Source organism: Delphinapterus leucas, chromosome 7 (assembly GCF_059928025.1).
Source record: "Delphinapterus leucas isolate spDelLeu-1000000601 "Yukka" chromosome 7, BTC_Dleu_Yukka2, whole genome shotgun sequence".
NCBI classification, from domain to species: Eukaryota; Metazoa; Chordata; class Mammalia; order Artiodactyla; family Monodontidae; genus Delphinapterus; species Delphinapterus leucas.
This window is the reverse complement of record NC_143135.1, coordinates 93,958,149-93,976,944: the sequence shown is the minus strand read 5'-3', so window position 1 is coordinate 93,976,944 and position 18,796 is coordinate 93,958,149. Positions and strand designations below refer to the sequence as shown.

Below are 18,796 nucleotides of genomic sequence, written 5' to 3'. Positions count from 1 at the left end.
TAGAAGAACCATCCATCTGAGACTCAATCAACCCAAAGAATTGAGAGAAATAATAAAATATTGTTGCTGTTTTAAGATGCTAAGTTCTACAGCGTTTTTTTGACAGCGATAGATAATCAAAATACCTGCCCTCGAGAAGCTGACTATATAATGTGGGAAACATTCCAATAAACACAAAAGACCATCAGAGGTCAGTGTTATGACAGAAGCATACACACCATACTAGGTGAATACGGAGGAGGGTCATCTAAATTAAACGGTCAGGGTGTGTGAAGGGGAGGATAAGGGGAGTATCTGGGAAAGCTTTCTAGAGCAGTTGATACAGGCTGAGTTTTAAGTGAGTTCAGGATACAACATGTAGTAGTTAGGTATAAACTAGCATGGTGGTTTGGGGGAATGGTAAAAGATGCAGCTAGGGACATAAACAGGGACTAGATAATTGAGGGCCTCTTACATTAAACTAAAGAGTTTAAACTTTACCCTAGGAACTATGAAGGACTTTAAGCAGGGAAATGACATTATCAGATCCGTATTCTTTGACAGATTTCTTCGACAGATTTGTACTAGACCAATGAAAATGGAGGAGACTGGAGGCAAAGAACGTTTAGTAGCCTGCCTCAGAATCTAGGAGAACTGATAGAAACCTGAACTAAGAGTGGCAGAGTGAATGGAGAGAAAGGGGCAATTAATATTAAGAATCTACAGGACCTGGTAAAGCAGAGAGGGGTTAAGAGAAGAATTCAGAATGACTTGGTTATTCGGCTTAGTCACTGGAGGAGAGTGTGGTGTCACTTATGGAGAAGTGGGAAGAGCAAGAGGGAACAGGATTCACACACAGGTAGTTTAGACTCAGATACAAGGACAGGAAGAAAAGATGGATGTATCTGCTGATAGGAAACTGAAGGAAGGTTTACTCGATGGCCCCTATTTTTTCAGTCAAATAAAAGGCAAGATCATTTGCTAAGACTAAGGAGAGAAGTGGTGGAGACAGAAAGTTTAGAAAGAGAGGTAATAGTTAGGGACAGCCCTCAGAGGAAGAGGGAGTCCTGAGGATCCGGGTGTTTTTGAAAGTCAAATTTATTCTGGCCTCAAGACACACAGCTGTGTGATCTCCTGCAGCAGCCCTCAGCAGCCCAAGTATAAGAAGAATAGAGATGTCGGAGGGGGCGGGGTGGGGGGGTAGGTGTGGGGGCTGACTTGGCCCAGGACTGGAGTACTATGGAAAAATGAAAGGAAAGGAACAAGCCTCCACAGAATTGATGGTAATGGTAAGGGAGAAATTCAAGTAATGGACCATGAGTCCAGTCTGGCTAGGCAAAGAAATGCTTCCAGGGAGCTGGAGGACTGGGAGAAACTGGAATGAAGTCAAAAAACAAGAAAGAGGACTTGATGCCAAAGTGTACATTTACTGGGAATGAGACAGAAAGCTGGAATGACCGAAGGCTGTGGTCAAAATACAGGATGCTGAACAGTCTGGCTCACTGCTTTGCACCTAAGAAATACTCACTAGATTTACTGATTGCCAGACAAGCTATTAGGACTTCAAAGCATACCAGTTAAATAAGCTAGCATTTGGTGAGAAATTTCCAAAAAGAATCCTCTTGCACCCTGTCAATTTCAATATAGCATAAACTCTTATATCCCATCCAAAGTAATGCTTCCAACATTAACTCCCTTGATCTGCTATTTACCTATCACTCTATCACGAGTTCATCAGGCAAGCTCAGAGCATTCTAAAAAAGAAGACCCGGGCCTCCCCAGTGGCGCAGTGGTTGAGAGTCCGCCTGCCAATGCAGAGGACACGGGTTCGTGCCCCGGTCCGGGAGGATCCCACATGCCGCAACTAAGACCTGGTGCAGCCAAATAAATAAATAAATATTAAAAAAAAAAAAAAAAAAGAAGACCCTTGCTTGATATTGCAATTTTTCTGCTACTGGTCCCAACCTACCTTTGTGAATCAACTGATGATGTCTCTTAAAGCGCAAGCTCACCATCTTTATTCAAGAAGAGCCTTATTTGCTATTATTCTCGATGAGTCACTATTAAAGGCAGGGAGCTTAAAAAGAAGTTCGGCCGTAGAAGAGAACTAGCTTGGAAGCCTCACCTTTCTAGTACCAGCAATAATCTTGAAGGATGCAAGCTGGAAACTAGAAAGTGTCCCCACAAAGGCAAGACAATGTCCATTATAAAGCAGCCAGGTGTCAAGGAGAAAAAAAATCAAATATGTGACTAAACTGAATATTTGGTCTTTTTTTTTTTGGTCAGTTCATGGTGTCTTCTTTAAAAATTATAATTACATTAAAAAACACAGTAATTACCTTCAAACAGTACAAAGCACTTAGCAAATTTCTATTACGTAAATTCATCTATAATATCAAGGTGAAATTTAATTTCCTATCCAGCAATTCAACAAATATTTGTCCAATAATTATCAGTATATAGCACTGAGCTAAGTGTAAAAGAACACAAAAGAGTAAAAAAAAAAAATTTTAAATACATATGAAGAGGGAGAGTCCAGTCTTCATCCTCAAGAGGCTTACAATATCAATGGCCAGCCAAGACATACACAGGTAGAAAAAAATGTAGAGTACAGTATAATACAAAAATAAGCAAAATCAGGGGGCTTCCCTGGTGGCGCAGTGGTTGAGAGTCCGCCTGCCGATGCAGGGGACACAGGTTCGTGCCCCAGTCCAGGAAGATCCCACATGCCGCGAAGCGGCTGGGCCCATGAGCCATGGCCGCTGAGCCTGCGCGTCCGGAGCCTGTGCTCCGCAACGGGAGAGGCCACAACAGTGAGAGGCCCGCATACAGCAAAAAAAAAAAATAAAAATAAAAATAAAAAAATAAGCAAAATCAGCAGAGAGCTGTATAGATGTTCTGAGGAGGGAGAGATTAGTTCAGGAAGAACTGGATAAGGAAGATTTTACAAAGGAGGTAGAATTTAACTTGAAACTTGTAAAGTGGGTAACTGAATAAGACATCTTATTAGAAAACCCCATTATTTCCCCAATTTTCCAAGCCAGAAATATGGGCGTTTCTATAACTCTTCCCTGTCCACCTATTAGTGCTACCCCTAACACCTTACAAATGGATTCACATCTCTCCTCCCCACTGCAGCACTTCAGTTTTGGCCACCATTATTGTAACACAGGCTCTGACAGATAAGTCTCCTAACTGGTCCTCTACACTACTCCAGTCTATTCTCCAACTGGCATCATCATCTATCTAAACTGCAAATCGCTATTTACAGTTGCCAAGATATGGAAGCAACCTAAGTGTCCAACAACAGATGAATGGATAAAACAGATGTGGTAATACATACACATACACACACACACACACACACACACACACACACACACACACACACACAATGGAATACTACTCAGCCATAAAAAAGAATGGAATTTTGCCATTTGCAATAACATGGATGGACCTGAAGGGCATTATGCTAAGTGAAATAAATCAGATAGAAAAACACAATACTGTATGTCATCACTTATATGTGGAATCTAAAAAGTGAAAAGAATGAATGAATGTAACAAAACAGAAACAGACCCACAGATACAGAGAACAAACAGGTGGTTGCCAGTGGGGAGATGGGGAGGAGGGGCAAGATAGGGGTAGGGGACTAAGACGTACAAACTACTGTGTATAAAATAAATAAGCTGTAAGGATATAGTATACAGCACAGGGAATACAGCCAATATTTTATAATAACTTTAAATATAATCCATAAAGGTTTTAAATCACTACGTTGTACATCTGAAACTAATATATTATAAATCAACCATACTTCAATTAAAAATTTTTTAATTGAAAATAAATAAATAAAGTGCAAATCTCATCCTCTGATCCCCACCCCCTCCTTAAAACTCTCTAGTCTCTCACTATCAGGGAAAATCTCAAACTCCTTACACGGGATCTGAGCCTTTGTGATCGGGCTTCTGCCTCCTCCACTAGCCTCATTCCTCTCTACCTCAGGTCTCAGTTGCTAATCTCTCTCGTCCGTAGGTCCCCTGCCTGCAATGTCTTCTTCCCTATTCGTTGCCTGGCTAATTTCTCCCTGTATCTACCCCGACTCCTGCAACTTTTTCTTTGAAAATCTCAAACCAACAGAAAAGTTAACAGAATAGTCCAGTGAACACATGCCCTTCATCTGGATTCACCAGCTGTTAATGCTTTTTGCCACATTTACTTTACTTCTCCCTCTGAACCACCTGAAAGTTATAGACATCATGACAACCCCTAAAACTTCAGCAAGTATCTCTTAAGAATAAGAACCTTCTACATAATCACACGCAAAATATTTACCATTGATACAATATTACCTAATACGTAATCCATATTCAAATTTTCCCAATTATTCCAAAATGTCCTGTCTTATTTATCATCTTTCCTCATTTGCTGAATCATTTTCCAAGTATCCCGCTACTTTTCACTTAGCTCTCGGACACATTAGCAAGCCAAGATTTTCTTGATAAATAAAAATGCATTTTAGTAGAATTTAAATAAAATCACAATATTCACAACTATTTTGACTTCCAAACAGGTCACATTAAGAAACTTAGAAAATTGAAACTATGACCAAATTCTATGCCTGCCTTAGCCTTGCTGCAGTACCCTGAAAAGGACACAGATCCATTAAATAGCTTTGCAAACAGCTTGCAATGTTAGTTTGAAATTTGGTTTTGGTGCTGAATTTAACATAAGCAAAGTAGCCTCATAGCCTAAACTATAAAACATCAGATAAGGCAAGTGAAATAGGTGTTAGATATATATCAAAATCCTGATCAGACTTGGGACCAAACAATGAGCTGCTGTTATTTCAATGTACTGATGAATCCCTGAAACACTTTTTATTAAATTTAACATAGGGTGCTGAAAAAGCTAAAATCACTCAAGGATTTTAATTTGTGCACTTGTTTTTCAAATAAAAATTAGACTGAAAGAAAAGAAAGTAGAAACACAAATAGAACCGGCCTGTTATGTACAAACACACACACATAAACCCAGGGTTTTTATTCTTAACAGCATCATTTACCTTCTGCCCTTCTCACAAAGCTTCTCAATTTCAGCTTTCAGATCCTGCTCCTTCTGCAAAAACTCCTTCTTTTCTTTCTCTATCTTCTTCTTCGTTTCTTCTCGCTTTATTGTTACGTCCTGGATAGCCTTTAATATCTCCTAAGTCCCGCACAATTATAGTCACACACAAATAAAGAAGGAAATGAATTAGTTCTTTTGGTCTGAAGGTTACTTTCAACTATCTCAAATTAACATATTGACTTTAGTGATTTCAAATTGAATTGAAGGAATCTGGTGATGAGTAGTCCCAAAAGCAGTCAAAAAAGTCCCAAAAGGGAGTAAGTTATAATAAAGCAGATTTCAATTCAACAGGAGAAAAGAATTTCTAACAATCACAACTGTTCAAAAACGGAATTTACTGCCTTGTGAAGCAATAAGCTCTCCATTACTGGTGCTCATATAAAGGCTGAATGAACACCTGTCAAGACTGCTGAGAAAGGCATTCTTGCACAGGGTGGGAGTTTGCTACTTCCAACAAATATGGTCTTGTTTTGTTTTGTTATGGCTCTACTTTATTATGCGTAGGGGTTATCTTTGTTCTTTTTAAATTATTTAACTATATACATATATATTTATAATAAGAAGTCAAACAAAAAGTAATAAAGTTAAGTCACCCCTAATTCACACCAATTCCACCCATAAAGTAATCAATGTGTTAAGCGTTTTGTTCTATGCTTTCACATCTTTCTCCATTCTTACACAAATACATGTGTACTTACGTACGTATTTGCTTTTTTGTTTTCTTTATAATGAGGTAATTTTATATACACTATTCTGCATCTTGCTTTTGTTCACCTGACATGAGCATACTATCGATAAATATAGATCAGACTAAAAAATAGCTGTATAACACGACATGACATGTATATAACGAATTTAGTCAACCAGTCTCTGTTAAGAGTCCATCCTGTTAAGGCTGATTTCAGTTTTCTTGTAACTACAAATAATACTACAATAAACATCCTGTATGCCTATATTTTCATACAAAAGCTTTTAGTTCTGTAGAATAGACTCCTAACAATGAGGCTGCTAAGTCAAGGTATATATACATATTAAAATTTTAAGTGACAATTCCTAATATCTTTTTTCTTCAGACTTTATTTATATACTTATTTACTTGTTTATTTATTTACTTAACTTTTTGGCACGCTGCACGTCATGCGGGATTCTTGGTTCCCCAACCAGGAATTGAACCTGTGCCCCCTGCATTGGAAGCTTGGAGTCTTAACCACTGGACCACCAGGGAAGTCGCCCTAATATCTTTTCTAAAATGGTCATAACAATTCACACTCCTACCAATGTCTAAAAAGGGTTCATTTTTCCTTACCTTTGACAACTTATTTCATTTTTCCCAATCTCTTGGGAAAGAGGGAGGAATGGTATCTACTAATTTTAATGAGCATTTCACTACCTCCTGTTCTTTTACTGTTTTTATTGTCTGTCTCCTCCAACTAGAATAAGCATTCAATGAAGGCAGAGACTATGTTTCGTTCACCACTAAATCTTCAGAGCATACATCAGGAACTCAAAAAATATTTGCTATACAAATGGATCGACACTAGTAAGGCTGAGTTTATTTTCATACATTTGTTACCCATTTGCTTTTCCTCTTCTGTGAATTACTGTTTGTGACTGTTATGGGCAAAATAATAACCTCTTCCCCACAAAAATGTCCATGTTCTACTCCTTGGAACCTATGTTACCCTCCATAGCAAAAGAGATAGGGAGACAATCCTGGATTATCGGGGTGGGCCCAATCTAACCACAAATGGGTCTTTAAAAGCAGAGAAACTTTACCAGTTGTGATCAGAGGAAGATGTGATTAGGGAAGAACAGTTACAGAAATGCAACGTTGCTGAGTCTGAAGATGGAGACGGGGGCCACAGGTAAAGGAATGCAAACAGCCTCTAGAAGCCAGAAATGCAGGGAAATGTATTCTCCCCTAGAGTCCCCAGAAAGGAATGCTGCCCTCCTAATACCTTGATTTTAGCCCAGTGACACCCACATTGTACTTCTGACCTACAGAACTGTAAGATAATAAACGTGTTGTTTTAAGCTCTAAATTCACGACAACTTGTTACAGCACCAATGGGAAACTATTACAGTAGAAAACTATTACAATAGGAAAGTAATACAGTAACTTTTCCTGGTTTCCCTAGATTGTTTGGCTTTTACCATGAATTTGTAGGAATCTCAGAATGTCATCTTAAACCCTTCGTCATATGTGCTATAAATATTTTCTCTCAGTCTAATATTGATCTTTTGACTGTTTTCTATATCATTTGCCATGCCAAAAAGTTTAATTATATATAATTAATTTTAAAAAACCTTCTAGGTTTTCTGCCTGGGTTAAAATGACCTCTTGCAACTTCAGGTATATAAATATTCTTCTAAATTTTCTTCTGATTTAAAATTTTTTTCCAGTTTTTATATGTATATTTTTAATTTACTTAGAATTGTATTTTTAAATATAGTGTGAGACAGGAGTCTAATCAAATGACTTTCCAGGTAGGCAGTCAAACAAATATATTAAATAAATAATCCTGGGCTTCCCTGGTGGCGCAGTGGTTGAGAGTCCACCTGCCGATGCAGGGGACACGGGTTCGTGTCCCGGTCCGGGAAGATCCCACATGCTGTGGAGTGGCTGGGCCTGTGAGCCATGGCCGCTGAGCCTGCGCGTCCGGAGCCTGTGCTCTGCAACGGGAGAGGCCGCGGCAGTGAGAGGCCCGCGTACCGAAAAAAAAAAAAAATAAATAATCCTTTCCTCTCTGAACCAAAATAGGAGTGAGAGTTTGGACGAGATGCCCTCGAAGGTTCTTGTTTATCCTTAAAATTCTATGATAACCATTAAAAAGTTAAATACTGCTTTTCTATTTCTATTAATTTGAAAACAAAATTAAAGTCTGATTAGGGACTATACTTTACTTATTGCCAATTTTAATATAAGCAGAATACCTGGTGATTCTTCATTTCTTCTTCTCTCCTTTGCTGAAGTTGCTTTAATTGCACTTGGAGCTGATTCTCCACTTGCCTCTGCTTGTCCAGGACCTCCTGGTAACGCTCCTTCAACAGGGTTCTCTCTGTCATCATTTTATCCTATTGGTAACAACAGATGAGAAGTTTAATTCGCCAATTTCATTGCAAGAAACATTCACCATGTCCCTGTTCAAGGCACCATGCAGGGCGCTATGGCTGCAGTGTCCGATGCTGTAGCTAAATTAATTAGAATAAGCAAATGTAAACATCCAGCTCCTCAGTCACCTTACCACATTCCAAGTACTCAGTAGCTACATGTGAGTAGTGGCTACTATACTGGACAGCACAGATACAGAACACTTCCGTCGTTAAAGGAAATTCTATTGTACAACACTGCGCTAAGATGGAGGGTGGCAACCTATGGCGTGTGGGCCAAATCCAGCCATCAACTGTTTTTGTTTTTAAATTTTATTTATTTATTTTATTTTTGGCTGCATTGTGTCTTCATTGTTGTGCACGGGCTTTCTCTAGTTGTCGTGAGCGGGAGCTACTCTTCATTGCAGCGCGGGGGCTTCTCATTGCGGTGTCTTCTCTTGTCGCGCAGCACAGGTTCTAGGTGCGCGGGCTTCTGTAGCTGTGGCACACAGGCTCAGTAGTTGTGGCGCAAGGGCTGAGTTGCTCTGCGGCATGTGAGAGCTTCCCGGACCAGGGCTTGATCCCGTGTCCCCTGCATTGGCAGGCAGATTCTTAACCACCGCGCCACCGGGGAGGTCCCACCGTCTGTTTTTGTAAGTAAATGTTTTATAGGAACACAGCCATACCCGACAGCTGGCTGGCTGCTTTCACACTACAACAGCAGAGTGGAGTGGTTACAAAAGAGCACATATAGCCCACAAAGCCTAAGATATCTACTAACTGACCCTTTATAGGCTAATTTCCCTGCAGTAGGGAATAAGAGAAATAAGGTATTTTATCTATTAGGAGGAAGAAGAACGAGCAAAAACAAAGAACAGATCAACTACTCAAAATGCATCCAGAAACTGGACTCCTTACTGGTCATTAGCACTACAAATTGGCAGGTCCACCAAAGAGTTCTGGGGCACTTGGTATTCAGATTGGTCAAATCGGTAAGCTCTCATATAAATAGGGAGCAGAAGTAAAGCTTCTGGGACTTCCCTGGTGGTCCAGTGGGTAAGACTCCACGCTCCCAATGCAGGGGGCCCGGGTTTGATCCCTGGTTGGGGAACTAGATCCCGCATGCAGGCTGCAACTAAAGCTCTCGCATGCCACAACCAAGACCCAGCGCAGCCAATAAATAAATAAGTCAATAAAAGAGGTGAAGCTTCTAAGGGTCACAGTTCAGCTCTGCCTCCCCCACATTAATAAATCAAGAAAAGCAATGATTACCTTTCAAAGGAACACTAAAACTTAGAGGGTCAATTTAAAGCACATTTGGTATAAGGTAACCAGTGTAAAATTTAAACAGAGCATTAAACTGAATTTGTTCATTAGACGGTAACTACTTTCAAAGAAAAGAAAGGTTTTAGAAGTGAATAGGGAAAAACTTATCACACTATGATAATAAAAAAATAAGCTCTCAAGATGGGACTTTAGCTTTGGGATAAGCTAGTCCTTAGTCCATGTACTGAAATGTAACTAAAGCTCCCTAAACAGATGACACCTTAGCATCATAACTTTAAAGGGATTCTGAACCTGAGGTCTATGGATAGGTGTGTATAAAATTTTTTGAGATGAGAATTCGAAGTTTTCAAAAGATTCTGAAAGAGGACCTTAACCCAAGAAAAGTTAAAGGTTAAGAACCAATTGATGAAAACTAGTAGATTAGAGGATTCTTTTCTTCTCTCTCTACTTCCTTATGGTACCTCTCTGTCCATAATACATCTTTAAAAAATTTTTATTTTATTTTATTTTTTTTTGCGGTACGCGGGCCTCTCAATGCTGTGGCCTCTCCCGTTGTGAAGCACAGGCTCCCGACGCGCAGGCTCAGCAGCCATGGCTCATGGGCCCAGCTGCTCCGCGGCACGTGGGATCTTCCCGGACCGGGGCACGAACCCGTGTCCCCCGCATCGGCAGGCGGACTCTCAACCACTGCGCCACCAGGGAAGCCCGATAATGCATCTTTTTAACAACACAGGATGGGGAAAAAAACTAGTCTTCACAGAAAGAAGTCTCAAGGTACATACTATTAGTACATACAAATGGATGGCTTAAAGGCATACAGCAAATTACTTGATACAATTCTCATCTTAATAAGCCAAAGGGTTACACATTGTTACTTTGTTTCATTGATGGTGTATTGGTCCTGAGAAGCAGGAGTCACAATTTCAAATGCAGGCAGTGGGCAATTACTGTAAATGCATGAAAAGGGTAGCAAATAAAACAGGAGCAAAGTTCCCTGTATTGCCACTAAGCTTAATACCTGCTTAGTCCCAATGCCTTTTTAAAAGCATGTGGAGGGCTTCCCTGGTGGCGCAGTGGTTGGGAGTCTGCCTGCCGACGCAGGGGACATGGGTTCATGCCCCGGTCCGGGAAGATCCCACATGCCGCGGAGCGGCTGGGCCCATGAGCCATGGCTGCTGAACCTGCGCGTCCGGAGCCTGTGCTCCGCAACGGGAGAGGCCACAACAGTGAGAGGCCCGCGTACCGAGAAGAGAAAAAAAAAAAAAAAAAGCATGTGGAGAACTCATTTACAACTAAGAATGTTAACCATCTGTTATGCAATGCAAATGAAATACCATGTTCTACTGCTGTCAACTTACTACGGTGTTTTGTATTTTGGTTGTGTACTAAAATATAATCATATTGTGTTTTAAAAATAATAATAATAGGGACTTCCCTGGTGGTACAGTGGTTAAGACTCCACGCTCCCAATGCACGGGGCCCGGTTCAATCCCTGGTCGGGGAACTAGACCCCACGTGCATGCTGCAACTGACGGTTCGTGTGCCACAACTAAGGAGCCCTGGAGCCGCAACGAAGGAGCCCACCTGTCGCAGCTAAGACCCGGCGCAACCAAATTAAATAAATAAATATTTAAAAAATAATAATAATTTTAAAAATTACAGCATGTGGGCCACACCACCACCCAAAAGAATACTGCCAAACAAAACACAACCCTGGGCCTCTTTTGGCCTAATGGCTTGCCAGTTTCCAGCCCTGTTTCAGACTGATGCTAAAGCTTATCTATTACCTCTTAGTTGGCCCCTTCAATTGCTATATGGTCAACGAAACCCTGCCTTACAACTGTGGGGACCAAATAAACACTCCGTGTAAAGTGTTTAGAATAAATGCTCAAGAAAAGGCGACTTCTCCTCCTTCTCCTGGAGGTTCTCTCCTAGCCTGGTTCTCACCCAGCACATCGCCATCGATCTCTCATCTCTAGGATCTTTTTACTTGCCTGTTATAAATAACTCCTGAGTTGCTACTCTTTATTTAAAAGTTTTCATGTGGTTAATGTACTCCAATAACTTACTTCTTTCCATCTGCCCCTCAATTTCTTCAACTTGCACCAAATATCCACTTTCTTACCTGGTTTTCCTCTTTATTTCCATTCAATTAACATATCTTACCCTAAAGACCCCTTCCTGAACTTAGGGTGCCTTTTCTAGCATTATCCTTCCTCTTGAAAAATGGACATTCAGATATCCACACACTTACAGGGTGGAAGTTTTGCCACAAAATGCCAGGGAAAGATCAAGGGGACCACTTTAACAAAAATAAATGTGAAGTTCTCTAAGTTTTAAAAACCAATTACCTATTTTTAAGTAAAAAACAGATTTAAAAAGTGACGCTCAAAAAAAAAATAATAATTACCTTGGCATAAAATTGGAAGATACAACTAAGCAATACATGAGAAAAAGACCTGATGGAGTAAAAGTGAAAGCTCCACAGTGTGACGATGTCAGCTTAGGAAATGGTGTGTAGAATGTCATCACAGAATGACACAACAGTTCCATTGTATAGTGAAGTAATTACACTGTATGTGCATTACTACATTTAGCTCTCAGGATCACCTTGCAAAAGAAACATTGAGAAGGTGTAACATGTCTAGGTGAAAAAGTAACCAGGTTGAAGAAAAGACTGAAAAATATATCATATGAAGAAAAGAAGAATGTTAAAAAAACATCTGGGGGGCTTCCCTGGTGGCGCAGTGGTTGAGAGTCCGCCTGCCGATGCAGGGGACACGGGTTCGTGCCCCGGTCTGGGAAGATCCCACATGCCACGGATCGGCTGGGCCCGTGAGCCATGGCCACTGAGCCATGGCCACTGAGCCTGCGCATCTGGAGCCTGTGCTCCGCAACGGGAGAGGCCACAACAGTGAGAGGCCCGCGTACCGCAAAAAAAAAAAAAAAAAAATCTGGGGATGTTTCACCTGGAAAGGTTCAGACTTAAAGGATAAGAGGAAAAAGCATTTAAAAAAACATTTTGAATATATTTTGGGCTAACAAGTAAAGGGATTTAGATTTACTCTACATAGCTCAAGAGAGAACTATAACAAGAAGTTTTAGTGGTTCTGTTCTCACCTCATAATAAGATCTAACAATAAGAGCTATTTTCAAAATGCAATATGCTGATTCATGAGTAGTAAGCTTCCCATCTCTGGAGGTGATCAAGTAGAAGTTAGCTGACCATCTGTCAGGGATTTTATAAAGGAGGTTCCTGCACCTTTTCCAACTGAGATGATGTGACTCTAGGTCTTCTGCATTAATGGTTTCATACATGAACAATTGCAGTTTAACTACTTACCAGATTCTTTTCAATATCTTGATCTGTGTTTACCTCTGAATCAGCCGTCTTAAAGTCAGTCTATAAAGAAAGAAACAATTATATTCAGAACTGTTCAGAGACATTCTAAAAGGCAGAATTGCTCTCGTCCTTTCACCGAGAAATCTGCCACAAGGAACTGAGAAGTTAACTTTTTGCTCTCTCCCCTTATCAGCTTCATAGCAAGAAAACTGTAGTTCTGGCAAATGTCCACTGACATCCATGTAGCATGAAGCATTTACCCCACAAAATAAGCTGAACAAGACCCAACAACTGATGGAGAGACAAGCTCGAGACTCAGATAAGAATTTTGGCCCCTACAATTTACTGTGCTCATCCTTCCTGCTACAAAAAAGCACACCAGTCACTAGAAGGCAGGATACCCCGTACTTCTTAAGATGTAGGTCAGAGAATTAACAAGGATTCCTCCTGCAAGGTCGAAGATAGGAAATATGAATGCTAATGACCTACGCTCATCAATTACTCAGTGAAAGTGATTGTATGTAAGTCATGAAGCTCCTGGTCGCCACGATTAGACACGGGCTGTTACTTATTGAACACCAGAATGAAGTCATCACAGAGCACCGTATGAAAACAGTATGAGAGTTGCCAGTAAAAAAACGAGACAGAGTAGTTCTCCACCAACTATGAAGAAATATCTCCTGCCCTCAAAAAAAAAAAAAAAATTAAAAGCCCAAATTCCGTTTTAGTAGTAGAAACTTGATACTTGACCTGGACGGCAATGTTCTGAGAAAGCTTCAGGGAAGAGCTATCCTGATCATCATCCTGATCCACTCTGACTCCTTCAACCCCATTTGCTGGAGGCACCACAGGTGGGAAATCCAAGCCTGTGTCCCTGCTCCCTTCCTTTAGGATGGAGGCTTGCGGGGCCTTCTCTTCAGGACAATTCCCGGAGGCAAGCTGCTTTGTATCGCACCCTGCCTTAAGAGACCGAGTGGCGGGGTGGAGGCTCTCCCGGAGGCGTGTGTCCCCCTCCTCTCCCGCTGTGCTGGCCACGTCCTTCAAATCAGACTGAGACCCACCGCCAGAGAGACAAAGGGCCGTGGCTATCAAGTTTTCTCCTAAAACCGCCCGGTGCGCTGCTGAAGTGTCACCTGCTGATGAACCAGGATTCTGCTCTGGGTGTTCCAAATGGGCATTTCTGTTATTCTCCTTGGTTATCGTTTGGTTACTTACACTCGACAGAGGCGAGTTCTTGTGCTTCTGTGCAGGGTCTTTGGGGCTATCAAAAACATAAGATAAAAGGTTTCTCTCTTCACCCAATCTTAAAGAGGCTTAAATATATAATACTTTTAACATAACCACTAGAAGAACAAAACGAGACTATATAAACCCCTCCAAATTAGCCAACTGAAAAGGAACTTAGTTTCCACCCAGTGATTTCTGTCCCACATGCAGGGAGTATGGTGTGGTGGTGAAGAAGCTGGGTTCAGGAGACAGTCCGCAGTGAACGGTCACACAGAAATGACGCTGAGGAGCCAAAGGTTTGGGGGGATGCAGGTGAAACAGCCTGCCGTTACTTAGAATATTTCATTTAGGTACATGTACTAATTTTGTTCCACATATTTTAATAAATAAAATATTGACTGAGAAATATTGTTTTAAATTCCACTCTTGTTTCACAAAAATAATTTTCATTCAAATTCATTTTACAGATCTTTGACCAGAACCACCAACAGCTTTCCAGAGCATAGCATCTTCACTTCAAGTTGCCTGAAGTACAAACGATTTTGAATCCAAAATTGAAGCTGTCAGCAGAACTTTTACCCCAGATAACAAATATACACACATGTATACACTGAAATCGTTGTTTTATTGTTTGCTACAACCATTTACCATACTGCTTTTAAGAGATCTTCAAAACCTATTTACAATGACATCCAACATTCACGACTGGAAGTCTTTTACCAGGAATAATGTGTGTTAAATTCCTTTGCTACTAAAAAAAAAAAAAAAAAAAAAAAACAACTGCTTCTGTCAACTATGCCCTTAAGGACTCCAAACTAGTACTGACTGAGGCTTCAGGTCATTGTGCCTTCCTTTCCTCAATAGTACCTACTGTTCGAAATAAAACAACAGAGACAGAACCTTGTGACATGAAAAATCTTTATAAATACTCTAAGCTGATTCCTTGCTGGGGATTAAGTGGTGGCGGGGTGGGGGGGACACTTAATTATAAATTTGGGCAGATACAGTACCTGGGTGTGAATCCTGACTCTGCTATTTACTAGCTGTTTAACTCTGGGCAAGTTACTTAACTTCATTTGTAAAACAGAAATAATATTACCTACCTAATAAGATTATTGTGAGGATTACATGAGATAAAGCATCTGGTGTATTTAGTTCTGGCACACAGTAAACACTCAATAAACCTTAGCTGTTATTATTATTACTAGTAGTATGTGTCTGATTTTATTTATAAAATGAAGATCCAAGTTTATGGTTAGGTTTACTTAACATTTTTCCCCATTACCCACTTAATAACAAGTAACAATAAATACAAATGTAACAGATTTGTTACATTTATTAAGTACGCTGGAGTCAGACGAGCCTGGGGTCAAACACTGACTCCAACATAGCTTGGTAACCTTAGGCAAGTTACTAACCTCTCTGTGTCTCAAGTTCTCTCACCTATAAATGGGAATAATAGCATTAGCACCTACCTGCTGAGATTGTTGAGAGAATTAAATGTGTTAACACATATAGAGCTGCTAGCACAGTGTTATCTATTGTATTAGGTCCTAGGTACTCCACAAAAGAGTTGAGGTAGGGGACTTCCCTGGTGGCACAGTGCTTAAGAATCCACCTGCCAGCGCAGGGGACACAGGTTTGAGCCCTGGTCCAGGAAGATCCCACATGCCACGGACCAGCTAAGCCCGTGCACCACAACTACTGAGCCTGCACTCTAGAGCCAGCGAGCCACAACTACTGAGCCCGCATGCCACAACTACTGAAGCCTGCATGCCTAGAGCCCATGCTCCGCAACAAGAGAAGCCACTGCAATGAGAAGCCCGCGCACCGCAACGAAGAGTAGCCCCTGCTCACCGCAACTAGAGAAAGCCCGCGCACAGCAACAAAACCCAACACAGCCATAAATAAATAAATAAATAAAAATTAAATTAAAAAAAGAGTTGAGGTAGGATACATAGTCAACCTAGTACAACATTATACATAACAATGTTTTAAGCACTGTAAAACAAGGTTGGGTATTCATAATTCCTGTCCTCAAGAGTTTAGCTGGAAGGCGAAATACATACATGAAGCAGTAAGCCATATTAATAAAGCCATCTATTTACCTACAGATAGACATAGATACATATACATGTGTCTAATACATTAGATATAATGTATGTGTGTATATATATATATATATATATACACACATATATACACACACACACACACACACACAGATGTAACATATAAACATAGAGTTAAATAAACAGATAGTCCATGTAGGAGAAGGTGGGAAATATTTGCATTTTCAAATGAGTTTGACCCCCTGTATTTTAATCTATTTATTCAACAAATAATTAGCATGCCTGCTGAGTGTCAGATACTGTGTTGGGTACCAGACATACAAATATAGATCAGATAGTCCCTACCTTTAAAAAGCTTCATCTAATGCAATGTCACTAGAGCCAAAAAGGGGAAAGACGAACTACACTTCTGTAAGAAGCCCATCTCCAAAGCCCTTTACCCAAATGAAATCTTCCCAGTTGAGAGTCCACACGTTACCTTAGACCATCTGGGAGAACTTCGTCTGGTTTGGAAGCACATACACTAGACGAGGATTCCGGAGGACTGGGAGCAGTGGCCACCACGCCAGCGACCTCAGATGCTGCCATCATGCTCTGCACGTTCAGAAACAAAGTACAGGCTACAAGTTCCAAAATTTCAAAACAAATATATCTCACCCTCTCAGAATGTCCATACAACAGCGTCATATCCGGAAAGAAACACAAAGAAAAAGTTGGGCTCCAGAAGAAAACACTCAAGGGTATTCCCTAGTAGGATATTAAAAGAGCCATTACATGCAATAGGTCCCAAGGGATATCAATCCTCACACGTCACTATATATGTATGTGTATGTATATGTATATATATACATATATATATATATACACACACACATATGTGCGCAAAGCTTTTTCACTTTAGGAGAAATGCAGTCTCACAGACCATGAGAATCTTCCAAATGATCCACATGCCTACCTACCTTGCCTAGTATCATTTACAAAGGATGTGATTTGGGGCCTAACATCAATAATAGCTTATGTTTTAAAATCATTTTATGGCTGTTACATTAAAAGCATTCTCCATTAATTTGGAGATGTTCGTGTGAGAGAGAAAAAGCAATATTTTATCGGGCAATCCAAGTATCTTTCACTTTTACTCTGGGTTCCCCACAGATGGGAAAAGTCTGACAACCACTGACTGAGGAAAGTACAGACTCTTTAGAGTTACTAAAGGTGCCAGAGTATGAGAATCTTGGTTACTCCAGCATGAAAATGAGAAGCTGAAAAACACGGTAATCCAAGTAAGAGATGTTGCAGGACAAACTCACGCCTTCTGTGGTGAAGAGGAAGAATAAAAATGAATATTGGGGCGGGGGGGGGGCGGGTGGTTGGTGGTGTAACACAGGGTTAGTTTAAATTCTTGTTTTTATTTTAATAGCATCCCAGGTACATCCCTGACCCTCCAAGGGCGCATAGGGCAGGCATGGAGGCTGGGCTGTGTCCACACTTCAGTCCCAGGCCGGAGACCCCCTGTGCCTCAGTTTCCCTCATCAAATTATACGAGGCTCCCGGGAGAAAACAGGCCCCAGATCGCCATTACTGCTCGCACAGGTGCAAACATCCTGCCCCATCAGGGCCCGGGCCGGGGGTCCTTGGCGCCCGGGAAACGAAACCACAGGGCACGGGTCCTACGTGCGACTCCGTGGCTGAGAGCCCAAAGGGGAGAGGGACAGGGACATCTGGCAGGAGGCTGCGGCAGGGGGCTTTAAGTCGAAGGAGCCAAGGGAAGCCCTGTACCGCAACCTGGCGGCGACCAGACGGCGACGCTGGGAGCGACGGGTCCTCGGGGGGAGATCGGGGGACGGTCGCGAAGGGGACAATGGGGGGAAGCGACGCCGGTGGTCCCGGCCGCCCTCCACAGGGGGCTGGCCCAGCCTGCAGCTTCCTCCGGCCAGAGCCCCTCCGCACCTTGCCCTCGCCCCCCGCCCGGCTGCCACCCCCGTCCCACTTCTAGGCCGGGACCCCCGCCCCCCATCCCTGCAGCTCCCTCCACGCCCCCCGCCCCGACCCCAGCCCCTCGAGCCGCAGCCCCCGCCCGCGCGCCCGCCCCGCACACACCTCCCGCGCCGCGCCCCCGGGAGGGAAGGGGGGGGAGGGACGGGACTCACCTGAGCGGGCGGAGCGGGGGGAGGGGGCGGCCGAGCCTGGGGGGAGGGGTCGAGCGCCGGCCCGCGCGCGACACCTCCCACTTCCGGCGGCACGAGCGGCGGGGGCGAGGCTCGGCCGGCAGAGGAGAGGCCGCGGTGGCACTGCGCCGCCCCCGACGGCGCCCTCTGGCGGCCGGAGCCGGCACCGTCAAGGGGTCGCGGACGCTGAGGAAGCCCCTAAGATACTAGTGGACTTCTCCCGGGGCGCAGGGACTAAGGGAGATGCGACCGCGAGAAGGAAGGAGACTTGGTGGAGGGAGGACCCCCTCTAGGAAGATTACGGGGAGAGTCGGGGTCATGACGATCAGAGGAAGAACAGGAACGAGGTGTTTTTAAAGGTCGCAACCGAGATGCCCTTTCCAGAGGACACCATGAAGGAGAGGACCGTCCCTATAGAGAAAGTCCCTCTTGAAGATGCCCCGAGAACTCGGGGCGGTGGGCGCCCGCGAGGAGCACCCACACACGCTGCTCTCTCAGTGGTGGAT

General features: G+C 42.4%; 1 protein-coding gene across 7 annotated transcripts in view; it reads right to left on the bottom strand.

Moving 5' to 3' along the window:
• RNF214 (ring finger protein 214) overlaps positions 1 to 18,791 on the bottom strand; it is a 56,042-nt gene extending 37,251 nt beyond the window's left edge. For 2 of the 7 annotated variants that reach the window (XM_022559135.3, XM_089915567.1), the window contains exons 1-5: positions 16,604 to 18,099; positions 13,577 to 14,087; positions 12,827 to 12,886; positions 8,041 to 8,181; positions 5,045 to 5,184 (exon numbers count right to left, since the gene is read on the bottom strand). In XM_022559135.3, coding sequence (XP_022414843.2) covers positions 5,045 to 5,184; positions 8,041 to 8,181; positions 12,827 to 12,886; positions 13,577 to 14,087; positions 16,604 to 16,812 — 1,061 coding nt within the window. In that variant the 5' untranslated portion in view covers positions 16,813 to 18,099. Of the gene's footprint in view, positions 1 to 5,044; positions 5,185 to 8,040; positions 8,182 to 12,826; positions 12,887 to 13,576; positions 14,088 to 16,603; positions 18,102 to 18,222; positions 18,242 to 18,272 lie in introns of those variants that run through there. The other 5 variants (XM_022559136.3, XM_022559137.2, XM_089915568.1 and 2 more) reach the window with 5 other exon arrangements.
• Positions 18,792 to 18,796: the final 5 nt, after the last annotated feature.